The sequence below is a fragment of the Psittacula echo genome (assembly GCF_963264785.1).
Source record: "Psittacula echo genome assembly, chromosome: 7".
NCBI lineage: Eukaryota > Metazoa > Chordata > Aves > Psittaciformes > Psittacidae > Psittacula > Psittacula echo.
In genome coordinates this window covers 43,893,172-43,920,954 of record NC_137740.1, presented here as the reverse complement: position 1 = coordinate 43,920,954, position 27,783 = coordinate 43,893,172, and the positions used below count along the sequence as shown (strand labels likewise).

The 27,783-nt window shown below is 38.7% G+C and overlaps 1 protein-coding gene across 1 annotated transcript; it reads right to left on the bottom strand.

Annotated features, from left to right (window-relative positions):
- Positions 1-442: 442 nt before the first annotated feature.
- Positions 443-26,946, bottom strand: PCOLCE2 (procollagen C-endopeptidase enhancer 2; the record flags this gene model as incomplete). Its single annotated transcript, XM_080623109.1, has 9 exons — positions 443-573; positions 2,104-2,271; positions 4,259-4,342; positions 8,038-8,192; positions 12,670-12,806; positions 16,100-16,224; positions 17,757-18,012; positions 25,810-25,918; positions 26,858-26,946. 9 exons carry the CDS (start codon positions 26,944-26,946, stop codon positions 443-445), a joined length of 1,254 nt encoding a protein of 417 aa, XP_080479235.1.
- Positions 26,947-27,783: the final 837 nt, after the last annotated feature.

Genomic DNA, 27,783 nt, shown 5'->3' with positions numbered 1-27,783 from the left:
TAGCTGGTGTATGATTTAATCTTAAAATATTTTATTAAGCACAGATAATACTGCAGAAATCCATGTAATAAAACAACTTTAGAGAAAAAGCGAAGATAAAATGAGTTACTATAAATATTGCACTTAGAAATCTTATTTTACATACACAACTCCTTAAAAAATTGGACAATTATAAATTAACAACTTCCAAGTAATTGGAATTTGGTATGTTTCAGATCAGATGGCTGTGCTGCAAATCTTCAGCTTTTAAGACTCAGGAGGATCTGTTCTCGTCTTGTACATATATGGTTACCGCTTTGTGCCAGAGTGTGCTCAGGTGGATGGGAGGGAAGAAAGGGTAAGCATGGCCTTAGTATTGACAATCAGTTGTATCTTCATGACTTACACTAAGTGAAAATTGTTTTTCAAGAGAGATGATAAAATGCAGCTGCAGAGTTTAGTTTTAACATGTTTTGTTTTTCAAGGCATTTAGGATCTTTGAGTTCTTGGTCTTAAAACTCATGACAAAGCTGTTGGGAAAGACTTTGCCTCTACCATCTTCTTCTACCTGGCCCATGATGATGTAGTTTAAACCTACAAAGGAGAGAATGAGATTACAAAACAGAAATCCAGGACACAATTTGGTAACTATAGTTCTTTGTCTGTGGTCTCTATTCCTGTGCTCTCTGACCAATGCCTTCTCGTGTACAATTATGTAAAATCAAAGTAGGTATATAGCTAGGTATCTACTATATAATTAAATATACAGGAAATATTCATTAAATGTAGCCTGTCAAATGAGTCTGAAAGACATTAGAAATGCAGAATAAACACTAGATCACTTAGCTACTAACACCCCAAGTGGAATGTGTCTCATTCATTTTGAATATTTTCTCATTTGTTCAGCTTGTAGGAGAATGCACTTAAGTGTTTTTATTCTACTTTTCTCCCCCAGAGACATAAACATTTTCTATATATATGAAGAGGCAGTCAGGCAAGCAAGGTGAACTTAATGTGTGATAAGCCCTGGCTTTGGAGAAATTGGATGAATTTGCGTATTTTTATGGCTTAGAAGGGCTAGGAGTTTGCAAGGCCTTAGGTTGGAAGGAGTAGTAGGTATTATAGGGGGATAAGCAAAAAAGTTTAGATATTAAGTAATGACTATTAAATAATTAATGTTGATTTAGGAGAAACAGAAGTGTGTGATTTGGAGCCAGCAGTCTGCCTAAAAGGAAACAGTTTGTTCCACCAAGGCTGATATATCTCCCAGACAGATGTCTAGTTCCCAGAGAACTAAAGGAGCAAAAGCTAGTTTCTAACATGGATTTTTCTCTTTGGTACTGCCCACTTTGAATTGATATGCTTCAATACTAGTAGTATCCTCAGTGTTATCAGGGGGGTTGTGATGCTTATTATATTATTTTGATTGTTTCCTGTTATGGTTCCATTTATGATCTCGTACCTCAGGAAGCAGAGCTGAAAACTGGTCTATTTTCTTACTTCCTTCCATGAAAAATAATCTCTGTATTTCTTACAACAGCATATAGGTAGCCCTTGTTACATTTAACTGGAAATAATCTTGATTGACCTCTTTATAGTATTGCTTAAGATAGCTGTAGAAATACTGGCTGTTTGCAGATACAGAGTGGGCTTAATAGTGCTACCATTTCTACAGTAAAGATGTAAATATATACAAGAGCAAAGCAACAGGGAAATGTGTTGATTTTTGTCCTTTGCTGTGACATACTGCTCTTCTAGGTTTAGCATGGTGTTGTTTTCCCTTCTAAATAATTGTGTATAAAAACTAGCTCCAAAATCATACATGTAAAAATAAAAAATACATAATTGAGCTACATTTGAGAGAACCAAATCAGATTTTACTTTATCATGCGGGTTTAAAAAAAATATTCTTTTTTTTTAAAACTCCTTTGATCTAAGTGAGTCTAATCCTCATAAGTAAAACTGAAGAAAGCAATATAAAGCTGGATAACTATTTTTATACTAAATTGATTGTAATATTAGTTGCTGATTATAGGAACAGTTACTGTAATCTTACGGATTTTTGTGGTCATATTTCATGTTGTCTTTTATAAACACACAAGGAGGTTATTCTTGTGTACTTACCTCTTCTGATGAGAGGACACTGCTTACATACAACAATAATCTTGGCACTCATACTCTTGCCAGCTTGCTGAATTGCTAAATTTCCCTCCTTATATACATTAATGATGGATATTGTGGCATGCAGACTGCCAGCCCGTGTTATTGTTGTGATTACAGTTCCAGTTATCACTAGAAGAAAAAGCATTTGATGCATTTTTATTTAGACAAAAAATTTGAGGCATAAGAAAAACTAAGTACATTAGTTCATAACAAGGAGAGAGACAATACTGGAAACAGTTACTAAAATCACCTGTAATAGATAACTTATTACTGACAAATTTTAGTGGCACCAAAATAATAATATTTTGGAATGTATCAGTTTCTTGCAAGCCCAGTTCTGGGTTTTTATAATTTCAATTAAACAGTACAATTTGATAATACTTTCAATGACTAATTTTGAAACACTGGAGAAGTTAGATTGAAAACTTTCTAGCCGAAAGCTGAAATCCCAGCTCTCTGACACTCGCAGATGAGTAACAGGGAATAGTTAACGCCCTAGGAGCTAGATTTTGATCTGTCTGAGGCCTGATATTGATAGGAATTTGCCAATTTCAGCTAAATTTAGATAACACATTAGATTATCATATCTTCCAGAGATCTCTTGGATGAAAATAAAGATACCATTTTTATTCCTAGGATGACTAGATTAACTTGTAGCCCCTTTATTTAGCAAAAGGGACTAATAAGTGGTGTTAGCAACAGTTTGTTTTGTTTCTCAGATCACCTTTTGTAAATCAGCTATTGTATCCTGGGATGAATTTGATCTTCAGTTATCAGGTATGTGCAGCCAGATTTATTTTATAAATCTGCATACTCCACAGTTTGGGTTAGGCATTTGTAAATTTGCACGTTATCTTTCAGAGCTTTTAATTAAATAGGAATGTTCAAGTTCAATCAAAAGAGAATTGTGGATGTTAAAATGCTGGGTACTGCGGTTATATTTCTAGAAACAATAAAAATGTATAATGAAAGAGAAATGGCTCTTCTAAATTCATAAAGTCAGCAAATAAATTTAGAATAAATCATATACTACAAACAGTACAATTTCTGTTCTTCCCTTAAGATACATTTGCATTCACAGTAGCATGCAAAATATTTTTACTCTTATTCCTGCCATGGAAAAGATTAAAAAAATGAAAGTGTTTGACAAAAGGCGAGAGAGAATATGATTTATTACTCTGATGCTAGAGGAAAGAGAACAAGTTTTATATATAGTATCTTTTACCATTGACCACGAGAGCTGAGGTTTGGTCAGTAAAAATAGACCTAAGTTTTGGGCTTTTTTTCCCCTTTCTGCTTCTTTTGGCCTTGGGCCAGCCTATACTGGTTGCAAGTTAAAACAGGCTGGTGGTCAAGAGTGGTAAGGGGTCACACTGCAGTGACTCCATTCTGCTTTAGGGTACAGCCACAGCCCTCAACTGTTTATCTAGCAAAATTGTGCAACCCTGTGAAATTTTCTCAAAGCTCATGGGATTAGCTGTAAAGTTAGATTAAAACAAACAAACAACCCCAGTGTGTGTTTGGGAAAATTATTCCATCAAACTTAGGCTTGTTATAGCGGATTAAAAAATCTTCAAGTATTAATATCAGAAAATACTCAGACATAACTGAATAAATGAGCAGTGAAAATGCCATCTAAATATATAGCAGGCACCATTTTCCCGAGTGATGTCTGTCCACAGAAAGCAGTGCTTAAAAGCTTCGATGCCTTCTAGTTTCTTTTTAAAATATATTGGAAGTCTGTAAACTGAACTGTGGAATATTCAGCAGGTACAGCATAAATTGTGTATTGGCTGGTTACAGACAGATGGGATGACTGCACTAATTGAATCATGCCTCTCCTGTAGGTGGTTGTCTTACATTGTCATTTGCTTTTCAGACTGATACACACTGATGTGTGTTTGAAACACACATATATGCCGTGCCCATTTTGGAATATCTCTAAGAATGTCTTGAGTGATACATAGATACTAATGTCAGATACACACATAAGATGGTATAGACAATACAGCCTATATATTAATGGTAAGTCAGAACTACATCGGGTAAAATTCCTATGAGTCTAACAACACACTGCGAAGTGAATAATTAAAAAGGGAATAAATTGATTCCTTACCAAAGTTGCTTGAACAATAATTGCTTTCGAGAGTCCCGCTCCTCTTGCACTTTTGCTGGCACAGGGCAACTGTAGGTTTCACGACTTTTTGAGGAGCAAAAAGTAAACTGAAGTGAGGCATTTGATACAAATACAAAGGAGTATGGTTAAAAAAAAAAATATATATATACATATACTAAAAAAAAAATATATATATACATTAACTAGATCTGGTATTGCAAGGGACGAACACCACAATAGCGATATTCCTTTTCTCTGCCATCACCTCCAATCACTGCCTTTCCATGTGTGTCCCAGATCCATATCTGTTCTAATGACCTTATAGAATGGGATGTTACAGAAAATTCACATTTAATTGCAGTGCAATCTTAAATATGTAACACAGTGTTGTTGTCTGTTGCCATACAGCCCTAGTGGTACATGTAAGTGTCATAATACTACATAATATTACAATAGCACTTGAGAAGGGAGGGGGTGGCCTTTTATCTTAAATTACTGTACTGTGATGGGGAGATCAGACTTCAAATTCCTGACTTTTTTTTTCCTAAATTTCCCACATAGCTCCATGATACCTAGTACTGTATAGTTTTTATTGATGCTATTTTGAAATAAAACATAATGTTTGAAGTATCTCTTTAATATTTGAGACTGACATTTCCTTTCTGAAATTGAATGATTTGTTTATAAACTTGTGAATACACTTCGTACTTTTATTATTGTTAATAGTCTCTACTTTACACAGCTAACACCTTCTACGTACTGTGTCCAGTTACAGTATTTTTAAGGCTTTTATGTCCTTTTCAAATTTGTTCGGAATTGGTCAATGATATCATAATTATTGGAAACAGGGAGCTGAGATTGACAGATTAAAAAAGCCCAAACCCCTACAAAACCCTCATTTCCAAGAAAAACTTAATTAGTTTTGAATAATATATTTGCAGGTTTTTACTTTCTTTAGAATGGAGAATTTTGCAGAAGTTTTGTTAAGCTTAAACTTTCTGAAAAAAAACTTCTGACTAATTTTCCAATCAGTAATTTGTACTTTTTCTTTACTTGAACAAATTGATGCTTTTCAGTTTTCCAGGATTCTGAGATTCAGCTGAATGGCATTAAAATTACTTTGTCTTCAGTGTTATGCCCATGATTGTTAGAAGATCTGCATACTCTTTGATTAGCCTTTCGAATCCAAAGTTTAAAGATAGGACCCCATATTTTTCATTGTTTGTGTCGTTTGGGTTAGGTGGTTTTTTTTAATTAATCTTCACATGATTGGTATTCAATGCAACTGATTAGAAAGGTAACTGCCTCCTCCAGGGAGAAGTGTTGAAAAAGCAAGTTTCTATGTCTATGGAGGCATATCTCGTGATATTCTACGTGATGTAGCCTCAAGTCCTAGAGTCAGAGGTCTACATGGTCTCAGGAGTGAAACTCCCACCACCATCACTTCAGCTGCCTTGATGAGTCTGCAGAGTTCTTTCCTACCAGTGTGTATTTCTAAGAACATTTTTAATCATATGCTGAGTTTCTCTTTATGAAGTGATCTGTGTAGAATACAATGTATGGAATACAATGTATGGAATAAACTATGTTCAGCTCCTAGAATGGAACCTGTTAATTTTTCAAATTATTGTTTCATATTACAGTTAGTGGTTGGCAGGGTGACATGCCATTTAATTAGTTTTCTGGTCTCACAACATCAGGTGCTAGGTCGGGCATGCACCTCCTATCTCAATGATATGTGCAGCACCAAAACCTAAGATTTTAATCCTTAAATTCCTTAAGTCTCTCAATTCAGTGTCTGTAGCTGAGAGATAAGAAATGTAGCAGGTAGGTGAGTCACAGGTGCGTGCCAGTGTGGTAGCTGCCAAAATTTACTGAGGTGCTGTAATTTTTCTAAACTTAAAACTGGGGTTATGCATTATAAAATAATCTTGTTTGGTCCTCTCAGTTTTGGTTTGGTTGGTTTTGTGCTAACACTTCAAGTTTTATTTTTGAGTTTAGTGAATTTTGGTTGGTGACTAACTTTGCTATGATTTGTCTGCCTATTGTTTGTACAGAAAATTATGGTATTTTAGCAAAATATGTCTTGGACAAGGACCAAATTAGAAGTTTAATTGCCTACCATTTTACCTGTAACTATTGACAGACAAATTCATGACTTGATCCAATGAAACAGGAAAATGCATTACATAAACATATGGATTAATCTTCACTACTTTTATGAATGTATTGTATAGCATTCATTTATTTCTTCAAGTACTAATATTTTTATGTAAGACAGAGATTGAGGTAATTCTTGGAAGTGCCTACTAAATTTAAATATTAATGCTTGGAGTTCTCTGCAAGTTTGAACATGTCTGATTTGCAAGACAGTGAAAGTCTGCTTGAACTGGACACTTCTGAATGTAAATGATCAAAATTTAACTAAACTATAGAGTTTTCTTGTGCTTTGGTTTGTTTTTAAGATCAGAAATGCCCACACTCTGCATAACTGATCAGACATTGAAGGGACATCTTACTTCTGTCTGCCTAACAAGTTCTTTGAGCACCTTCCCTATGTGGTCCTCAGATGACTTTGCATTGTTTTTATTTTCTAACATTGATGTTGTCACAAAAACTTATTTGGAGTTAATTAGTAAAGTATACCTCTTTTGCATGTGCACACACAAAATGCTCACAGAGCAAAGCTTAATGGCAAAGCCCTGAATACAAAGACAGCATGAGATAGCTGACAGCCTGGATTACTTGAGACCAAGTGTTTGAACTAACAACTTGGTTAAGAAGTTCTTTATAGTGAAGAAGCGCTGAATTATTTATTGTTAGAGAAGCAGTTGCATCAGGATGATTTACAGGTCATTATAATTTCATTTTTATAATGTTTATTTTTATCTATTTTAAAACCCTTTATTAACAGTATTTAAGCACCACAGCTTCTAGGTTTCCTGCTGACAGACCATTGCTGTCCTGTCTTTTGATGCCTTTTAAGTACAAATCAGGTTATGTGCTGCAAAAACATCACAAATAATTTGGTTTTCTGCTACACCTGTTTCTTAAATCTCTCACATTGAGGCTACAGAAACTGTAAGAATTTATCCCTCAGTATCTCAATAATGAGGTAGTTCTGGCAATACCTTCAGAGAAACCCTCCTTTGATGTTTCATATATGCTGTCTAGTCTTAAATATAAAAGGATACTTATTTTTCGCATGACATAATTATTTATAAGTTCCAATCCCTTGGTTTCTTTGTTGTCATTGGGGATGGTTTGTTTGTTTTTAAAATAAAAATAAATCTAGGGTAACATCATATTGAACCTGAAGAAGGCTCAGGTGGATTCCATATCAATGTGTTTGATCTTAATAACTATATGAATGAAAATATAGTCAGATCTTTACTTGTGTAGAAGAAAGAGTTCCTTTAAATAAAAGCTATGTCCTGAAATATTTAGGTCGTCTTATACAAAAGAATTTTGATCATCCATTCTTCCATGGCATTTACTAGTAAACTGCCAAAAAATGAGACAGGAAAATTCTCTCAGCTGGAGTTACTCTTACACTGAAAACTCACCTGGGTAGATTTTGTTTTAGCAATGTTAAGTAGATTATCCTTTGAGTAGACTAAGATACTCCCTTGAGTATATTAATTCTAACTCATTCCCTCGATATTTGAAATACAATAAAATTTTAATTTTTAATATACTATTACATTTTTCTGTAACTCTCTCCCTGTCCTAAAATAATTTATATTTTTAAGAAATAAAATAAAGCCAGTAAAACTTACTTGAGGTAGCAGGGACTGTTGTGGTAGTAGGTGGAACTGTAGTTGTGGGTAATTTTTTTGGTCTGAATTTATAATGGCCAATAAAACCATCAGCTGTTAAGCTTAAATCAGACAGAAACTGAATGAGCAATTCATTCCTCTCAGACAGTATAGGCCTGAAACAGAAAAACAAAATATTTCCATTGTTCTGAATGCCAAAGTCAAAAAGTATTAACAGCATTCCTCTTACAAGAAAAAGAGGGAGCACTTCACTTTAATTATTGGTCTGGATGTGATATGTACCCCCCAGAATAATACTGAAATAGATGTTTGTTTGCTGGCTACCAGTCAGACACTGGTGTTTTGAGTGTGAAACCCATTCTGATGAATCATCTAAACCTCTGGTTACTGAAAGTTATGTCAGTATAGGTATCTTTAAATGCCTCTGTGTGACTTCATTGCAGACTTCACTTCCTTGGAACGGAAGGGACTAGATTAACACAGTGGGAAAATATACCAAAGAAATCCTCAGCCTGTAGCAGAGGTAAGTAAATGCTTTTGTTTGGTTGTTTTTGGGGTTTTTTTCTAATTTGTATTTGTTTAATGCAAAACATGACATATTTGTACAGCCTTAAGAAAATTAATTCAGTGTTGGATTCTGTAATTCTTTAACAAAAGCACTAAAAATACATGTTTTGAGTTATTACTTCTGTGGGCTCAGCTTTTGTCATTACCAAGCCCTTGAAGAGCTAATAGAGTTCCTTTCTTAGGATTTGTTTCCTTTCTTAGGAAATGTCATAAACTAGCACTGTTGAGTGTATCAGTTTTCAGCTCATAAACTGTGTAGTACCTTCTGTGACACTAACACTGTCTCTGGATGTGGATGCAGTGTGATGAGACTTCATTCAAGACTACCGTTAGAGAAAATCATATGGAAAGCAGGTTTAGCCAAAGCATCATTTCTCTCATTCTTCTAAGCTTTCCACAGACCTTGTCTCAATATTTATTAATAATCAGTAACACAGATTTTTCAAGCAAAACCACAGGTTTTGGAAAGGGGAAGAAAAATAAATATGGGGGCAAAAGAATCTTTGTAAGGACAAAGGAAAACAGAAGGTGGTTTTAAGATGCAGTTTAACTAATGTCTGTGTTGTTCCTTCCCAGGAAGTCCAACAGAGTTCATGAGCAGGATCTTTTCAAAATGCCTAGTCAGGCCTTTGAATTAGAAAGTGGTCATCGTCTCCCAGGTTTTTGGCAGGTGTTTCAGAAATCAGTTTACTCTGATGGCTGAGTCTGACATAGCCAAACATATGTGCTTGGTTATCTGGAATTCTGTAACTTACAGATGCTGCTGTAGTTGCACAGAATACGCGTTTCTTGCAGCAGTATTGGCACAAGCTATGAACGTAGAAGGGCACTGATATCAGCTGCCTGAGAGCTCTGTTCTGCTTCCTGAACACCAAATTGGAACTACAAATTGGAAAATCTGGCCTCGTCTGTGTATCCTGTCTTTTTTGAAAAGGCTTTTTGTCTGAGAGGCAGGGTTTTTTTGAATAATTACTGCTCCTAGTAAATTGTGATTATTATGTTTGCCAGTCATTTATATATCATAGTAATTGTATTTAGGAATCAGGTACGTGGTTACACTGTATGCTTGTTTGTCTGCAGTTGGATCTGAATTAATCTCTGCAACCACCAAATGAGTTCAAGGTATCCACTTATACTTCTGATGTGTACTGTTTCTGTTACAGAATACCATGTTACATTATCTGTGTGCTGGTTAATGAGTTCCACCTCGCATAATTACTGTGTCAGACATAATGAATGCTCTATAGAAGGCTTGGTTTGTAATTCAGTTTACACGGCATGATTTCTGGTTCTTTTACAACACTGGTCTTGTCCTTACTGTTTTTCTGAATCCAGCTGATAAATTGTCATGAGAATTCTTCAGAGCTAGTGGAAAAGCCCCCAGAGACATACTTTTCCCTCTTTCACTGGATACAGAAGCTGACTATATACAAATCTGCAAGAGAAAGTGACTATATTCAAGCTCTATATTGGATCTCTGCTTAGGAAGCAATGCTATCCTAAAATGGACTTTCAGGACACTTCCATCATTCTGTAACAGGAAATCTCATCTCTAAGCTGTGTGACCTGGGTCTGAGACGAGTATTAAGCCCTTGTTCTCCTGTTTCACAAGTCCATACTAAAATGCCTGTATTTTGAAGCCCGCTAGGGTTTGGCAGACCAATTTACAGCTTTGACATGCTGTGGAGAAGATGCTGAGCCACAGCTGAGAGGTGGTTTAGGAAGCTTCATGTGGTTACTTCTCAAGATGTAACTGGCATTTCTTCCTTTTGCACCCCCCTGTCAGCCAAGACCAGATTCTGACAGTGAAAAATGTACCCGCCCCGCTGGGCTAGGTTTTAGCTGAAAGAGGCAGCTCAGTCCCAGGGACTGAAAGCCACCAGCATCATCTGTAAAGGGTGATGTTCACTGCTGCCTTCTGAGAATGAAGGGGAGGACAAGATCTTGTGGAGTTTGGCTCTTAGCTCAGCTGGAAAAGATCTGAAATGTCGCAACTTGCATAGAGTCAAAACAGATTCTAATCATGCTTCTGGCTTCAATTCTTTTCAACTTGGAAGCAAGTCCATTTGCTCCAGTGCTTTGGATCTGACTTGTGCACAACAAAACACCAATGGCAGGAACTGAATGCATGCGTATGGAACATAACTAGTTAAGTGTTTCTAATCAGAGATTCTGTTAGGTTTGGGTTCTTTTTTTTTGCAATAGCTTAAAGGTAAATACCTTACTATTATGCAGTAAAAGTTGAGTTGTAAGGGATGGATCTATAAAGTCACTCATGCTATGCTCATCAACTGAATACCTAGTGATAAAGTGTTAAGTAATGTAACTAATGTCGCTCATTTGCTGATTGCTTTTTTAATCTTGTCTAAAGAAAGAGGAATGTTTGCAATAGAATTGCTTTTGAGAGGATATTTTTACTTCAGATGATGGTGATTTGCTATCTAACGTATACAGATATTTGCAACATTCGGGTGAAAGAAACACATCACTCATTGAGAGACCCATTCAGTCCATCTGCAGTCATTCCAAGTGCCACAGCACTGCAAGGCAGTAATTCATCTTGGTTTCCAGGTAAAGGTCTAAGCTATAAAGTATGAAGTCAGTTTCATATGAATAAATATGTGAGGCGAAAATGGAAAAATTCTTAATGTCATCTGGCTAAGAGGTGGAAGTGAATGACCAAGATTTTTAAGCCTCCTTCTTGGCTTGAGTACTGAATTCTAACTCTATCTTGCAGAATCTCCCTCCATCTCACAGCCTTTGGGTTGAAGGCAATATGGAAATATAGTTTACTTTTGCTAGTGAAGTTTTTCCTGAAAACAAAGAACTGATTATGCATGTAACTACAGCTAGAATTTAACCTCTTGCATCATCTTAGTGAATTACCTAGTGAATAAAGAATAATCTTACCCATAAGACTCTCTTCTGTCAATGCCTTTTTACAGAGCAACTTTTTTAACTTTACTACAAGAAGGGGGCCTGAAAATGTAGAAACTTTATGTAGAAAGTTTCAAGTTGAAGGAAAAAAAAAAAGAGAAGAAAGAAAAAGTGCAACTCGAGACCAAAAGCCTAAGTTGGCTGAAAGAAACTTATGTTACCGTATTTCAGGTGCAGCTCTAATCTTACATTCTTGCCAAATTTCTAATAAATTTCTGTAGGCCTAAGCTTACTCTATTTCTAGCATTGTCATGCTATTACATACCTACTGCATGGAGAAGAAAAGTCTTTAAAAGGGCTGTTTAAAAGTCCTCAGAATGTTTGCCTCTCCTCTCACCTCCTGAGGGTATACTACATAACCTTAAAAAGCCCAACCAAATAAAACCCACAAAAAACTTCATGGTATATCTCAGACTAGCAAGCTATGCTTAGAAACACTGAGGTATGCACCTCACCCCCTGTACCACAATTAGTTGCTCTTGGCAATCAAATTATCTGCCACTTCTGAGATACAAGTCTAGTCACACACCTCCATGTATCTTTTTTAATAGCTTGTATTTCTTGAAACAAAATGCATCCTCTTCATCTTCTAGAGGTACTCAGCTTTAAGAAGATTGCTGGAAGAGGAACAATGGGAAAGGAGAGCTAAAAATTATTAGCCTCACCCAAAAAAAACTACTCCTTTTGGGAGAATAATTATGATCTACTATGCTAGACCTGATTATAGTTACAGTGCCATTGGCTGGATTGGAAATAGGTTTTGGGGGTGGGAGGCTTGGAGGGATGAGTTGGTTTGGGGAGGAATAGGTGAGTTGTGGTTTGTGGGTTAATACTGGTATTATACCAATATCAATGGCATTACCATTAGTATTGATGTTATTAGATAGTGCCCTAACTATGGACAGGACAGAACACGTGTTGGAGACAGCACTAGTAGTGGAGGGAGAGAGAGAAGAGAAAATCCTAGGGGGAGGGAATATATGAAGCAACTCCTTGAAGTTCAGTTTGAGGTAGAAAATGTCATAATTAATAAAAAAAAATAAGAAAAATATTCCAGAAGCCTCATACAAAACTCTTGGTAAAAATGGCAAACAGTAGCAAAGTTCATAATTCAAGAAAGTTACTTACGCTGGTGGACTGTCTCCGCAGTACTTCCCAATTCTTTTAGCATCATTTATTTCCCCACCATTAAACACTGCAACATAGTCATATCTGCAGTAGTTGTCTCTCTCCACATCAAACTTCTCAAACTTTAACTCTATTAGCTGCAGGGAAAGTTAAATAACTCATTAAGGTTTTGATATACAGAGTTTTTTAGTGCTCTTATAGTGACCTCTTCATATGAAGAACTAATTGATTTTTCTTTCTGTAAAGGAAAAATCCTTAGTCCACTTAATTGTGGAGCTAAGTATTTTAATCCATGTGACTTCTCTCCAACGATTTTTTCAGCATATGACTAACATTCTGTAAGACAGTTTGTTCTTAAATATATGCAAGTAACTTGTGATAAAGTAATTTTTAGGAGTGAAGGAAAACAGGATAGTAGGTGTCCGGTGTTAGGCTGCTGTTAAAGTAACCATAACAAATCTAAACCACAAACAAGGGGCTTTTAGTGTCATTGTATCATTCAAGATACACTAAAGAAAAAGTAAGGGCAAAGTTGGTTAAGAGCCATTTCACTGACTTCATTACGAACAGGGCTTGAACCACTGTGGTTGCCAGTGCTGTGTTTACTTGATGCAGAAATAAAAAGTTCAGAAACAAAAATACTGATAGAAAGAAAATTAGTAAATAGTAAGACTAAAATCAAGAGAAAGTAACTAGTTAAAGGAATTGTGTTCCCATACATAATTTCCATAAATGTTGGGCTTTGGAAGTCATAAGTGAGAACTAGTATAACTCTAGTATTTGCAGTGCTGATGCCATAACCTCCAACATGACTTGCATTTATGGGCTTTTCTACTTAAGAAAGAAAAACTATGGACAAGAAAACAGATACGGAATTTAATGCTCTGAAATGGAAGTCCTGCAGTACAACTCTGTCAGTTATGTGAGGAAGAAGAACACAACATAACTGAACAATTGAAACTAGAGGTAATATATGCATTTAGGTTGTGTCTTTATATGAAGCACAACAGTTTTTAAATCACCTTCCCATAGCAGAAATAAGGCTTGAATGACAGCACTGAATTGTGCTGATTGTAGTTATGCAGGATTTCTCTTTAAAGTTCTGTCTCAAAGATGATATTAAATTTTTTAAGATTGTACAAAGAAAAAGGAGTCATTTGTGCATTGCATACACTTTATTTGATTTACTGACATAGTAAAAGTGGTCCTGTTCGACATTTACAGTGATGATAGCCTGCTATCACCTGATGTCTTAGTTTTGCCTGGATATGCTTTTGCACTGTTCGGATGCGTAAGGCATCATTTTGTTTCCCATGAAGTATGACTAGCCTAGGGGGACTTCACATCAGAAATGAGTAACAGGCTTGTTCCAAAATCCTTCTGGTTGTGAAGAAAAAATGCACTTTAAATGGATGTACCTATCTGAATAACATGCTTACGATCAAAAAAGATTGTATAAAAATAAGTAATGCAACTGGGAGTGGAAATGCTAAATTTTTCCATAGCAGGCAAAACAGCAAGCCGTAATAATCTACTTTACTATGGTTCCTAAGTGCACTTTGCACTAATAAAGAAGTATTTCATGATAGAATAGAAGCTCTTCACCATCATGAGAAGCTCCTACATCTTCTGTAATAAAAGAAGTAATAGATTTGTATTAGAAGCAAAAGTGTGCCTTGCTTTGTTGCTCACATGCTTGTGAAAGAGAAGTAGAGACAATGGCACCTAAACTTTGGCAAACGGAAGAGTGAACAGCTTTTCATGTGCACTTGAAGATGATTATTCACTTTCCTCAGAAAGGGCTTTCAACTGTCAAATTCTGCCTCATTTGCATGCAAACAACCACTACTGCAGTACATGAAAAATACATATTTTTCATCTATGGAACAGAATCCTCAAAATGTACAGGATATGATGTCCTTATTTTTATGCTTACATTGCCTTTCTACAAGCTTAGGAAAAGGTTTTAGGCTTATCTACAGATACTTGGAAAGAACCAAAGTAATCTGCAGTTTGCAGATAAGGTTTTAAAAATTACTGCCTATCTGTAGGATTGTTAAATGACCTGTATCTAGCAAGCAAGGAATGTGGATTAAAGAGTAGTACAGGAAAGACTAATAAACTAACTGCTTCAGTTCAAGGGATAAAATATCTTGGTAAATGGAAAAGTGTGAAAGATCTGAAGAATATATTTATATAGGGCAGCTTTTTTTTATTTGGAGGACTATGGTCATGAGCAGAAGAGGAAAGTTGTCTTTACATATAGAGGAATTTAAGAAGCTGTATGTGGTTAAGAAAAGCAACCTACCAAACATGCTCGGTGACAAAAACATTCAATTATGATAGGCCTCCTGCCAAGGTAGAGAGCATATGGCTCAGCAACAACCAGAAAATGTGAAGCTAGGATTGAGATGACCCCTACAGTACAGGGAACACACTTGTGTTTGCCATGTGTGGCAAATGGTGGCAAATGAGCCCTCTTGGTCTGCTGTCACATATCTTCAGGGCTTAATGAAATTGTAACATATGATCTGATGTTATCTGCCTAACTACGGAAGCATATTATGAGGTGGTGTCTTCAAAATATGAAATAAAACTTCATGAAATGTACATTGAAAATTCCTGCGCAGGACAAATCTGAATACATTCCGTGTTATAAGCAGAATAAAATTTCTGCTTTTAATAAATTCAATCAGCTCTGCCTGGGTACCTCAATAATAAAGTGCAGCAACACCAATAAATGCTACAAATGCTGTTAGACTTAAATGTAGCATTGATCATGATCGTGTTTGGTCTTGAGATGATCTGCCCTAACTCAATTTGCATGATGTTTCATTAATTAACAAGCTTTAAAAATGCCTGTTTTAAAAGCCTCACCAGTTACAGATACTTTAAAAAGCTTAATTTAGGAGGTTTTCAACTGAAGGGGTTTAGACAGGATATTAGGCAGAAGTTCTTCCCTGTGAGAGTGGTGAGACACTGGCACAGGGTGCCCAGAGAAGCTGTGGCTGCCCCATCCCTGGCAGTGTTCAAGGTCAGGCTGGCTGGGGCTTTGGGCAACCTGGTCTAGTGGAAGGTGTCCCTGCACATGGCCTGGGGTTGGAACTAGATGAGCTTTAAGGTCCCTTGCAACCCGAACCATTCCATGTATGACATGAATATGTCAGTGACAGAGGAGGACGTGCAATGTTGAGAAAACACAGGAGTTACTGGAGTGAGCCAGGCAATACCAGAGAGGAAGGCAGGTATTGCTGGAGCATAGGTGTGCCTGTACTCCTTGCACAAGTCCAGCTTCATGTCAGCCAAACAGCATTTTTATTGTTCCACTGCAACGCAGGCAGCATGTTGTGCAAGCAGGCTGTCATGAGGTGTTAGTCCTTGTAAGCAATGGAAGCTGGGCTGTGCTGGCAGGGTGATGGCAGCGCCTTACCTGGTTCTTTGGGGCGACAATGTGCCAGGAGCAGGTGACTCCCGCTGGGTAGTCTCGCTCTGGCCAGTTGGGTGTTTGGAAGGACCCTGATGGCTTCTCCAGTCGTCCCCCACAGTACTGATCCCCTGCAAGCACAGCACACCACACCACACTGACCCCAGTGCAACAGCATGCAGGTAGCCCCTGTAACGCACTTGTTTTGCTGCAGGGGCCTGGGTGAGGGGACATGGCCAGTCCCAGCCAGTCCTGCCACACAGCCCCACCACTGGACATAGCTGAGCCCTTCAGCTCAGCTGGTGGCACCTCTGGGAAAATGTATTTAATTAAGGGTAGAAAAGGCCAGATGTAGATGAAGAGGGGGGTTAAAAAGAAGAGTGAGAAACATTCCTGTGCACACCAGGGTTGGAGGAGGAGGAGTTGTAGGTGCTGGAGAACTTCCCCACAGCTCACAGGAGAAGCTGTGTCAGGGGGGCTGATGGGGGCAATCCAGGGATACAATTAGAAGGACTTGTAAATTACTCATCACCTGCACTGTGTCTGCCTAACAACCTGTCTATCTGCTATCATATATCTGCTATCTAACAACCTAACAATCTGCAGTCGTGCTAACAGCAAAAGCCTTGAAAAAGAGTTCCTCAGCAGGGCAATGCCACCTCCCTGTAACCTCCCAGCTTCTCACAGTTCTTGGTCTTCCCAAGCACAAGACAATGCCTTTATGTTTAATAATACCTAACAATTTTTTCTTTCATATGTTTTTCTAATTGTTTTTAAACCAGTGAAGAAATTAACAATCCACAATGTTCCCTGGCACAGCAATCCACCACTTAACAGCTCACTGGGAAAAATCACCACCTTTGCAGCCACTTGCTTATCTGGTTTTTGTATTAGAAGAGGCAGTGATCCCTGTTCAATTTCTCTGTACCATCCATGCCTTTAGAGCCTTCTCCTACACTCCCCTTGACCTTCTCTTTTCCAGCATGAAGGTGTTCCATGCTTTGCAGCTGGTCTTTGTGCAGAAGATGTTCCGTAACTCTTTTGTACTTGTTGACTCTGATTGCTTCTGATAGTTTTATTATATCCTGTTCTGAGATGGGAACATCCAAACGGCACACAGTATTAAAGATGTAAATGCATTATGGATTCATAGGGGCGTAATTTGTTGTTGTTGTTTGGTCTTTATTCCCTTTTCAAAAAATTGTTAAGCTTCTGTTTCTTTTTTGATACCTATTTGCACTGGATTGATGCTCAACTATTGTTTTCATAAGTTATCTGTTTTAAACCTGAGATCTCATTCCTAAGTGGTAATAGTAAATTCAGAGCCCACTGTAGTATACATGAAGTTAGGGGTTTCCCCCTTATTTGCAACTTTTATCTGTACTGAATTTCATCTACCATTTTATTGACTAGCCATTACCTTATTACTACTAGGTGCAGCTCTTTCATAAGTCTTATAATAGTTAGCCCTCCTCTTTACCACTTTGATTGACTATGATTAAACAGTTATACTTTGTGATATCCTCAGCAAGATAATTCATGAATATGTTGAACAGCACAATACCTAATACATCTGGCATCACATCTTTTTAAGCATTTATGTGGCTCTCCACAGAGTTGTACAGTTATATTTCTCTTTGGCACATACGTAATTGTTAATTACCTCTTTCATGTGGTTCTGCTGCAGAAAACTTTGCAATGAATCCACTTCCAGCAGTATTAGCATCTGAAGTCATCTGCACCAGCATTTTATTGCTGTTGGATACAAGAGCACCTGGTTTCACAGTACCACAGAACCTGCCTATGCGTTGTCCATTGGCATGGCCATTGTATATATCCACAAAATCGTATCGGCACAAGTTGTCACTTTCCAGGTCTAAATATCTAAAAGAAAGAACCACCACTTTTCCTTCTGGGACCTGCAGAGAGAGGGAAGGAGGGAAAGATATCTCTTGAAGTGTCAGTGATACCACGTATCTATTTGATCCCACTATTTGCATGAGTATTTTCATATCCTTCACTTCTCACCAGGTAAGCCCTTTTTGTCAAGTATACTTCAGGCAGAAAAGTTTTTAAAATCATATTGTACCAATCATAAAAACAAAGCTCTGGCCATCTCTGCTGCCATTATTTTCTTCCTAATCCACAGTATTGTCTAGCCAGGCTCATATAGTCAATTATATAGCATCACCACACAGTTCAGCTTGACATGTTTCTCTTGTTTTCTGCTCTAAGTACGCAATCAGCCATGCAGCTCCCTGTCATCAAGGAAAGTGAGGAGGATGAGAGCAATATGTTAAAAAAAAAAAAAAGAAAAAAGAAAAAAGAAGCAATCTACAATTTTGAACAGATGAAATGGCCTTATTTATGTCATAAAATTTCATAGTTTAAAGAATTCATTTATTTACTAACACATCACTTATATTTTTAAGTAAAAATTGGAAACTTTATGGCCAATGCTTTACAACCCTAATATTTAATTATTGAAGTGGGTACATTTAGCTTGAAGGCTGCAGTGGAAGAGCTGTATTCAGAAAGAATATGTAAAATTATGAACAGAGAATTCAAAAGAACCATTGGTGGTTGCCCTCATTACAGAAGAGTTTTGTTTTCTGAAACAAGAGAGCAAATCTTCTTACATGCCTGCATCTGTGGACATTGTGAAAGAGGCAAGAGTATGAAGAAGGATGTAAACTGAGAAAGCATAACAGTTTACAAGGAGGAGAATATTTCCTGGGATAGAGTTGCAAGCTTGTAAGAGAATAAGCAGCATACTGAGAAGTGAAAACTATTCTAACAAAGCACTCAATGCTATGCAACAGGACAGGAAGAAGGGAAACAGTATTTTGCAATATAGAGGGATGCTATACAGGCAGAGTGTAATTATCTACATTTAATTCACAGCCCAGAATAGTGGTTACCTATTAAAATAATTGCATCTGTTCTCTTTTACTGAGACACTGCTATTTTCTACTTTTAAATATATAACACAATATATCTGCAGGAGGTCCATATTTAAGCCACCTTATTTAAGAGTTCGTGAATTTTCTTCCTTCCTTAAGAGTGACTCATTTTAAAACACCAGTTTAAGATAAACTGTTCCTATATGAAACTGTCAAACAGCATTTTTAGCTATTGAAACTCACAGCATTAAAATGCCTTGTCAGGTATAGATGGAGGTGCTACAGATGGAAGAGACCACTTAACCTGCAGAAGATACTCATACAGGCAGCAGCTCTAGATGTGCGAAGAAGTGTGCTGTAGATATGGTAAGATTACTCATTCATGCAGCTGCTTTTATGTCCAGTGCTAACAGTGATCTTGCAGCAGGACAGACTTATGCATGAGCTGTTTTCAACTGCCTGAGCCCCATGTACTGACAAGCCCCACTACAGTTCCTGTTGCTGGTTTCAGAGTATGTTCCCTTAAGTTCCAAGTTCTCTCAAAAATGCATTCAAATGTCCCCCTGTGCTGACGTACATCACTACTACTACTGCTACTGCATCAAAACCACAAAACTCATCTGATCTTACACAGAAATTCCAAACCACAATGACTGTGTTTTAGAAAAAAACTGTGAAGCCAGATACTAGGTTTAAAACTCAGGCTACTGAATTGAGCAAGCCCTATAGCTGGTAACAGAAATTATTCCACATGTATATTTATTCTGTGAAAGCAATATGACTCCTTGAATCGCTGCTCTCATAACTAATTCTCTTTACTATTGCATTCGCCTGTCTGCTGGTCTGAATCACTAAGAAGCATTAAGACACAGCCATTTAAATTGAAAAAGAGCTAAGAGGAATTTGGTATTCCTGTCAGAAGACCCAAATGTTATTTATGGTTATATACTACAAACTCTGTGTGACTGGACAAATCAGTTAAAAAATGCTGGCTGGAAAGTTAGTCAGATAAAGCCAGATTTAGGCAGTTAAAGTAAAGCAGCCTTTTTTTCCGAAAGTATGTATGTAAAATAACATACGGTCATTTGGGCTGGAACACTCGTTATTCACAAGTTTGTACAACTGGTAAAACAGGATCCAAGTGAGGTGACCTTTAAAGGTCATCATGTTTTAAAACAGACTGAGCTGTTATACCTGCAGTTAAGATTGTCCATCATTTTCCACTGTCTTGCAGTTCTGCTACAAGTTGCCCACTTTTCCTTCCACTTTTCCTTCCACTGTTTCTGAAAGTTGAGCAGAAGTTGCTGTATCACATTAAATAGTTCTGTCATTACCTCTGATATTTTTTCCCTACTTCCTCAGCTTGAATTTGTCTTTGAAGACACCTACTCCCTCCCAGAGTTTGAAGAAGGAAGTACAAATGTGAGAGGTGGCTTCTGGCACAGGAAAAAGTCTTTTTGCTGTCCTTTTAGAAATGCGTTCAGATTCAGTCAAGTGGTTATCCCTTGATGATGCTGATGGGTGCTCAGTGGCGGCTTTGTTTCGTGAGCACACTGAACCAGCACTGCTCTACTCACACCAGCCTCAAGGCACTCGCTCCTACCCCCAGTTATTCCACTCTGTCCTGCTGCCCCAAGTGGGGCACAGGGAACCAGGATGAGGGACTGGCCCATGCTTAAGAGGGAGAGGATGCTGGCAAAGCAGCCAAACTCTGAACTGCCAGCCAACCATTCACTCAAGTCTTGGGTTTTCTGTTTCATGGTATAAGTAATTCTGTGCAGTGTTGTATCCTTCCTTCTCTCCACCGCTGTGTTATACTAAACTACATTACATTATCCAATTATACTTCATGATAGCTTTTAATCTCTCTAGCTTCTCCTAGTTCAGTCTGCTTGATCTTGGTCAAGAATGTTCCCTATCATGTACTGAGTTTCTAAGTTTTGTTTTGCAACTGTTTGTAAAAAATGTGGAGGAGAAACTCAGCCACTTGGTCATGAACGTTTAACAAGGAGCCTGCTCCAGATTTTAGTTGTCAGAATAATCCTTGCTCACATTTAGCTGAATGTGGGGAGAGAAGTCATTTACAGAAATGTGTCAACTGAGGCCCTTAATCCCAGTTGCTACTTAATGCCATTACTTTATAAAATAATGTCACTGCTTATTAAAATAATATTTTTCATTATTCATAAAACCATCAAATTCGTTCCAGTACGTTAAATCAATTAAAAGTTTGTGGTCTGACCAGATGACATTCAAGAGTGCAGAGGATGGTGGTTCCACATTTTGGCAGCAGCTGCATCAGTCTGCAGCTACTCCCAAGGAATCCCACCCTAAACACAGTCGTTCTTGCAAAACAATGCTTTTCTTTCATTTCTACCATTTCCCTTTTTTAAATGTTGAAAGTGAATGTGCTAAAATCTGCCAATGTTTATCCTAGGACTTTTAAAACATTGTTCCATGAGAAACACAGGGGAGAAAGCAAAGGCCAGCATGACTCAGTGTTGTTTACTTTGAGCCATGTCTGAGTCTGATGCAGTAAGATAATGGGATACCTCAGAGGAAGAATTGGAAGGAATTGCAGCTTTTAATTGAAAAAAAAAAAAAAAAAAGAAAAAAGAAGAGGAGGAGGAGTCAAAGGAAGAATGTGTGATGCTTCCTCTGCAGGGTGTGCCTCACTTTCTGATTTATCCATCCAGCTGGTATCTTACAATGACAGAGGCACTTTAGCTTCTGCTTCTCCTTGTACACTGAGGGTGACTGACCCATACTTGCCCTTTGCGTCCCTTCTTATTTTAAGTCTATGGACTTCTTTAGGATCAGAAATTATGACACTAAACTCATGAAGGATGCCTTACATCTACTGAAGGCTAAAGGAAAATAGCACTTCCTGAATTTTTAGGAAGTTTTTCTATACCTTAATTCCCTAAAATCATCTGTGTAGACTGTTAACCTCTTCAAAAGGGCACAATTATTTTATATAGACAACTCACCACAAAATAAGGTCCCTAGGGTTGGTTGGTTGTTTTTTATTTTGCTTTGGGGGTTTTTGTTTGTTTGTTTGTTTTTTAAAATTCATTGCTGCCATTTCATATAACATTAATCAAAGTTCACTTACATTTAAAGTAGTTATGTTGGTTTTACGTTATTCTGACTGAACGCAAAGCCCTCTTCATCATTGTGCCTCTGTTTCTGGGGAGGATTCCCAGACTGTTATACTTTCCAAAATCACTTGGTTTAGATTATTTGCTTTCAAAATAATCTTTTGCTAAGAAAACCCCCTTAAATGCCAACTTTCTGAGAAAATATTTTGCCCAGGGTTTTAAACCTATATTGTTGATGGGTTTAATATATTTTGGTGTGTATTTAATACCAAAATGCTGATTGTAGGTTTTGCCATAGCAGTCCTAGGTAGACTTGAAAAACACATCAGCTACCTGCAAGCCAAACATATTCTTTCTCTCTACTGAGAACGAACGTGAAAGTTATTTGGAGTTACGTGTGGGAAGAACCGCAGTTCCTGCCCAGTCGCTTGTTGCCCAGCTCACCAGCCACTGAGGAGCAGTTCTGTAAAAAAATCCTATTAGCTGCTCTTCCTGACAAAAAGGTGCTAGATTTTGTTCAGCTCTTTCTTTTCTGGCAATACAACCATGCGTGAAGATCTGTTCTCTGCTGGAAGGGGCAGTTTCACAGTGATATGGGAAAATGAATACTTAAAACATAGAGAAAATGATTCAAAATATTTCACTCCCCCAGGGCAGATTCCCAGTTCCCCTAATAAGCAGCTTTTCCAAACCTTGCTTATTGTCAGCAAACCTGCTGGAACACAGCTTCTGAACCTATAAAAATATAACCTTATATAACTCTGACAGTTTTCAGTATTATTGTTGGACATAAAGTTGTTAGAGTTTTATGGGAACTACACAGCCTGCCAGGAAAACACAGGACAGCAGTCGAGATTCTTGGACTATGTGACACATTTATGCAAGGTGATGGTCAAGAAGGATTACAGAGTATTAAAAGTAAATGTATATGACATATTTTAGATAAAGCTACATACATTACTATAGGAAAGGAAATAGCTGTACAGATGACTTCTTAGCAAAGCCAGCTAAAAGCTGCTGGGTAGTCTGCCAAGGTTGTAATATAACCACAGGCATGTGCTGAACACTTTTTAGAGCTCTCTAGAATAGAGAAGCTGTTTTCTTTAGCCAGCTCAAAAAGTCCCAGTCTCTTGAAATAACAGAACCATAAATGAGTTAGAGAGACTCTTTTAGGTTTAGCAGACCAGTTGGAAAGATTTCAGCTGATACCTGAATGCTACATTGCTTTATCTGTATTACACATAACATTTTCTAGGCATACTTTCTTCTAAAGAATGAAATAGCTGTCACTCTGCCTCTCTGTGGATTTCGTCCATAGACAGTGAGATCCTGTAGCTGAGAAAACAACAGCTTCATGCTCCTTGTGACTCAGGCGCAAAGTGAATCAATGTCTCTTCCAGTCTTGCAGACTTGTCAGATCCTGCATTAAGCTGAGTGTTTTCAGGAAGGTGTTCACAGCCCTTGGATAAAATGGACAGGCAAAAAGCCTTAGTCACCTTCTAAGATCAGATGCTAAATGAGGAAGCCTAACAGTAACTACAGCATACTTCATTATGGCTGTGTAAGCGGCTTTCTTACTTGGGTGCTATTGCAAGCTATTCTGAGCCTCACCAGTATCAGTGAAAGGATTTTATTGCTTAAATTCAGGTTAACCAGACCTTTGAGTGTACCACTTTCCCTCAGTTTGGTTAATCATCCTCTTTTTAAAAAGAATGCAGGTTTAGTCTTGGTAGTTTCGTACTCCTTGTTTTCCCTACCTCCATCCTGTGCATCCAAAGGACAGGGCAGGAGGAAAAAAATCAACCTTAGTGAGCAATATTTCCTAATAGGGGTTAAATGAGATGGGGACAAAAGAAAGCCTGGACTACTGGAGTTGTGCAGCCTTTTGCAGGCTTTGGGCGAGGTATGGAGAATAGGTATGCAGCAGTCAAAGAGCAAGAGGAAATGGCAGCACAGCAGAAAACCGGGAGTGAGGATGGTCATAAAATCCCAGAAGCCATCGAGTTCCTCCCACTGTCAGTAAAACCTGAGAACAAGACATACAGCTTTGTGGTAACTCTTCTCACAATGTCCAGGCTAACCTGGACACTCACATCTTGATGGCAACAGCCACATGAAGTCCACTCTCTGTGGACTTTTAAAACAGAATCAATTGTTCTTTTCTCCTTCTATCCCCAATATGTGATAAAGGGCAGATCCATGGGATGCTTCAGTAAATGCTTCCCCAGTGCTGCCTCCATTTATAATCTGAATTATTTAATGGTAAAAATTTAGCTGTTACAATCAAAATTATTATTTCCTCCAGATTAAATTCTGAACTTTTGAAGAGCTAATACTGAATTACATTGGTAAACTTAAGTTGGGAGGTTTTTCCCCTTATATTTAAGGCATGTGTGCATGAATCCAAATGCAATTTGCATCTGCTCTTCAGACTCTAAGGAGGGCTATGCTAATTGCTGTAATCTCAGCCTCTCAATAGCAGGAAGCAAGTTTGTTTATGAGCATACACTGTATTTCACATGATTCTCTTCTGGATAAAGTCAGTCACAGATGAAAGGTAACCTCTAACTTGGCCTTAATAATAATGCTGCATAAAGGTACAGAAAGCAACTGTTGCAGCCTCACTGCTATCCTTCAGATAAAATTATTAAAATGACGTCACTCATTTGGTACGAGAGGCATTTTAACTGAACACTGTAAACAGATCAATGTCTCCTGCTTTGCATCAGCATCTCTATAGTAGCAGGAGACAATTGCACTGTGACATACTATTCTACTGCAAGCACCTAGCTTGTAATGCACTCTGAACTTAAGTTGTCTTTAGTGATTGTGTCAACATGCAGATTAATTTGGGGGGGGGGGAGTGTTATGCTTTCTTATACTTCTATTCTCTAAAGCCCATATTCTAGGCCTGAATGTCATGAAGTTCTTAGTGAACTGTGCCTATGGAATGGAGAGGAAATTCGGTGGACAATTTTGGAGGGCTTAATCTGTGCACATGTGAAGAGAAGTAATCATTCATTCAAATCCCTTTCTCAGAGTCTGTGGATAAAGACACATCCAACACTGGAGTGTTTAGTCCTTGTTGTTTAATGGCATTTGTTGTCCACAGATATGATGTCTCTGTCCTACAGTATCATTTCAGCATCAAAATATCAATCTTTCCACATGGTTTTGTATGGTCATTTATAAATGTAACAACACTTCCCTATTGTTTTGGCAGCTTGCTGTATGCCATACTCCAGACGTCCTGCCTGGCAGAACACAGTCATTAGCACAGGACAAGCAAACCTGCCTGAATCCTGAATTTTTTGGTTTTGCTTGAAATTTTTCCTAGGTCTTCCTCTCAAAAATTTTGCTTTTCATTACCTACACCTCACGGCTTTACTTTAGTCCATTCAATCTAACCAACTATTGCTTTCTGCTGTGACTGGAAATGTAGATGTTTGCTTTCCAATGGGTTAATTTAAAACAATTAGAGGTATATCTATGGCAGTCAATGAAAATTTGCCTCTGACATTAAGCAAGGTCAGTTCTATTTCAGCCACTATTATCGTATTACAGCAACCCTAAAAAGTTCCAGATAGCTGAGCTGCTCTGAATTACTGAGTTCATTACGACACATATGTTATCCCATGTAAAACACTGGCATTAACAACAAATAGCTCTTCATTATCTTCAGCACTGATTTTGTGATATTAAAAATTCTTACTGTGATTTTCCAAGTACATTTGCTGTTTGGAGGGTAGACTCCAGGAAATCCTTCACTCCCAATAAACCCTGACTCTCCAGATACAACTCCTCCACATGCAAATGTAGGCCTAAGAATAACAGGAAAAAGTAGTGCTTAATTTTTAAATATATTTCATTTATTCTGTGAATAGTAGTAAAAAGATGTGAACTGTCTTAAAAACACAGCTTAAATACTTAGAAACATTGCTAACTTTAAACATATGCTTCATTACTTACATAATTTCACTGCTAACATAGATGTGCAATTTAATACACAAACTGATGTGTAGAGAAAACTACTTGGACTAATTATGGGTTTACATGGGCTGTTATCCTTCCTCCTTTTTTAGTTCATAAGATGGAAGGTGTGGTGCGAATCACTGCAAATTGCTATTATAATGAAAACATAATTATTAAAAGTGATGGTAATTACTTTTTTAGGATATATAGCAGTAATTAAAATAGCAAAGCAATAAAAACAATTTTTGATTCCTGTTTCACTCTGAAAAGCTTTGAACTTGGATATTTTCATCACGCAGGTCGCTTTGGAAGTTTTCTCCACCACAGGAACACAACCCACCACGTGCTCCAGTCCTGCTGCTCCAGCCTGGCGATGAACCCTGCGCCTCTATTTTGACAGGGTGAGGGCGTTCAGGGGTCCAGTGTCCGCTCCCTGCTCCGGGGACAGACGGGAGCCCCCCAAAACCCCTGCGCAGAACCACAGTCTTACTGCTGCGGACACGAGGGTGAGAGAGTGCCCCGCTGAGCTTTAAGTACTGCGATATTATGTCACACTGGTATGTTACGTTACGCGGTGTGTTACAAGCGGCTGCTCTCGCAGTGGCCTGTTCCCGTGGGAAAAGCCCCTCTCCGTGCCCTCCCCTGATGCGATAACGGGCAATGAAACACCCGCGGGTGCTGTCCGAGGGCAGCGGAGGCGCAGACTCGCGGCGGGCACCGCTGCTGCGGAGGGAGGGAGGCGGGGGAGGGTGCGCAGCGCTGCGCGGGCGCCGGGGGACGCGCGGTACCTGTGCGGCGGGGCCGCCGGGCGCGCCGCCGCCGCCACCACCAGCAGTAGCGGCAGCAGCAGCAGCGGCCGCGGGGCGGCGGGCGGCATCTCCGGGCGACGGCGGCGGCGGCTGGGGCAGGGCTGAGGCCGCGGAGCCGCTCCTCCGGCTGCCGCCTGCTCCTCCCGTGTGCGCCAGGGCCGGGGGAGGAGGCAAAGGCTCCAGCGGTCCCCCGCCCCCGGGGCAGGGCAGGGCAGGGCCCGGTCGCACCGCCCGTCCCCCGTGGGGCGCGGCGCTGCGGAGCCGCGGGGGCTGCCGGCTTCACCGTGCCCCTGGCGACCCTGCCCCGGCTGTGCCCGGCCGCGCCCTGGCGGCGGTGCTGCAACCTGGGCCCCGGGGCACCGCCGGGCCGCGCATTTCGCGCACGCAGGGGCTGAAGGAGGGCTCAGTCGGCGGGACCGCTCGAAGCCCCGCAGGCCCCTGCAACGCCCCGCTCCCTGTCCTCAGGTGGCACAGGGAGGGTATTTGTCCCGGCCGTGAATGAACTCAGTGTCACCGTTTGTGCAGTCGTGGACAGCTTCGCCAATGCTTGAGAAATAGTAATGCTACTTCAAAATTTCTTCTTTATTTAAATTCTAAAGTAAACTTAAAATGCTTCGTTTTGTTTACCCATTGGTAGTCTTGACCCATTTAGTAGCCTTTTCACTCTGGCTGTGAAAGATGCTCTTTAAAGGGCTGTGGCAAAGCTAACAGTAACAAACTCAATAGTTGTGTGTTTGTAGGATTTGGGCCAAGGTTGTTTGACTGAGAAAAGAAATAAAAAAATAAGTCAGTATTCTCACTGAATACAAGAAAAACTGTCATTTTTTAAAATGTTTACTGAAGCCACATGGTTGGTGCTGTGAAATGATGACATACGGGTTATCGTGTCAGTAAATAGCATTTTA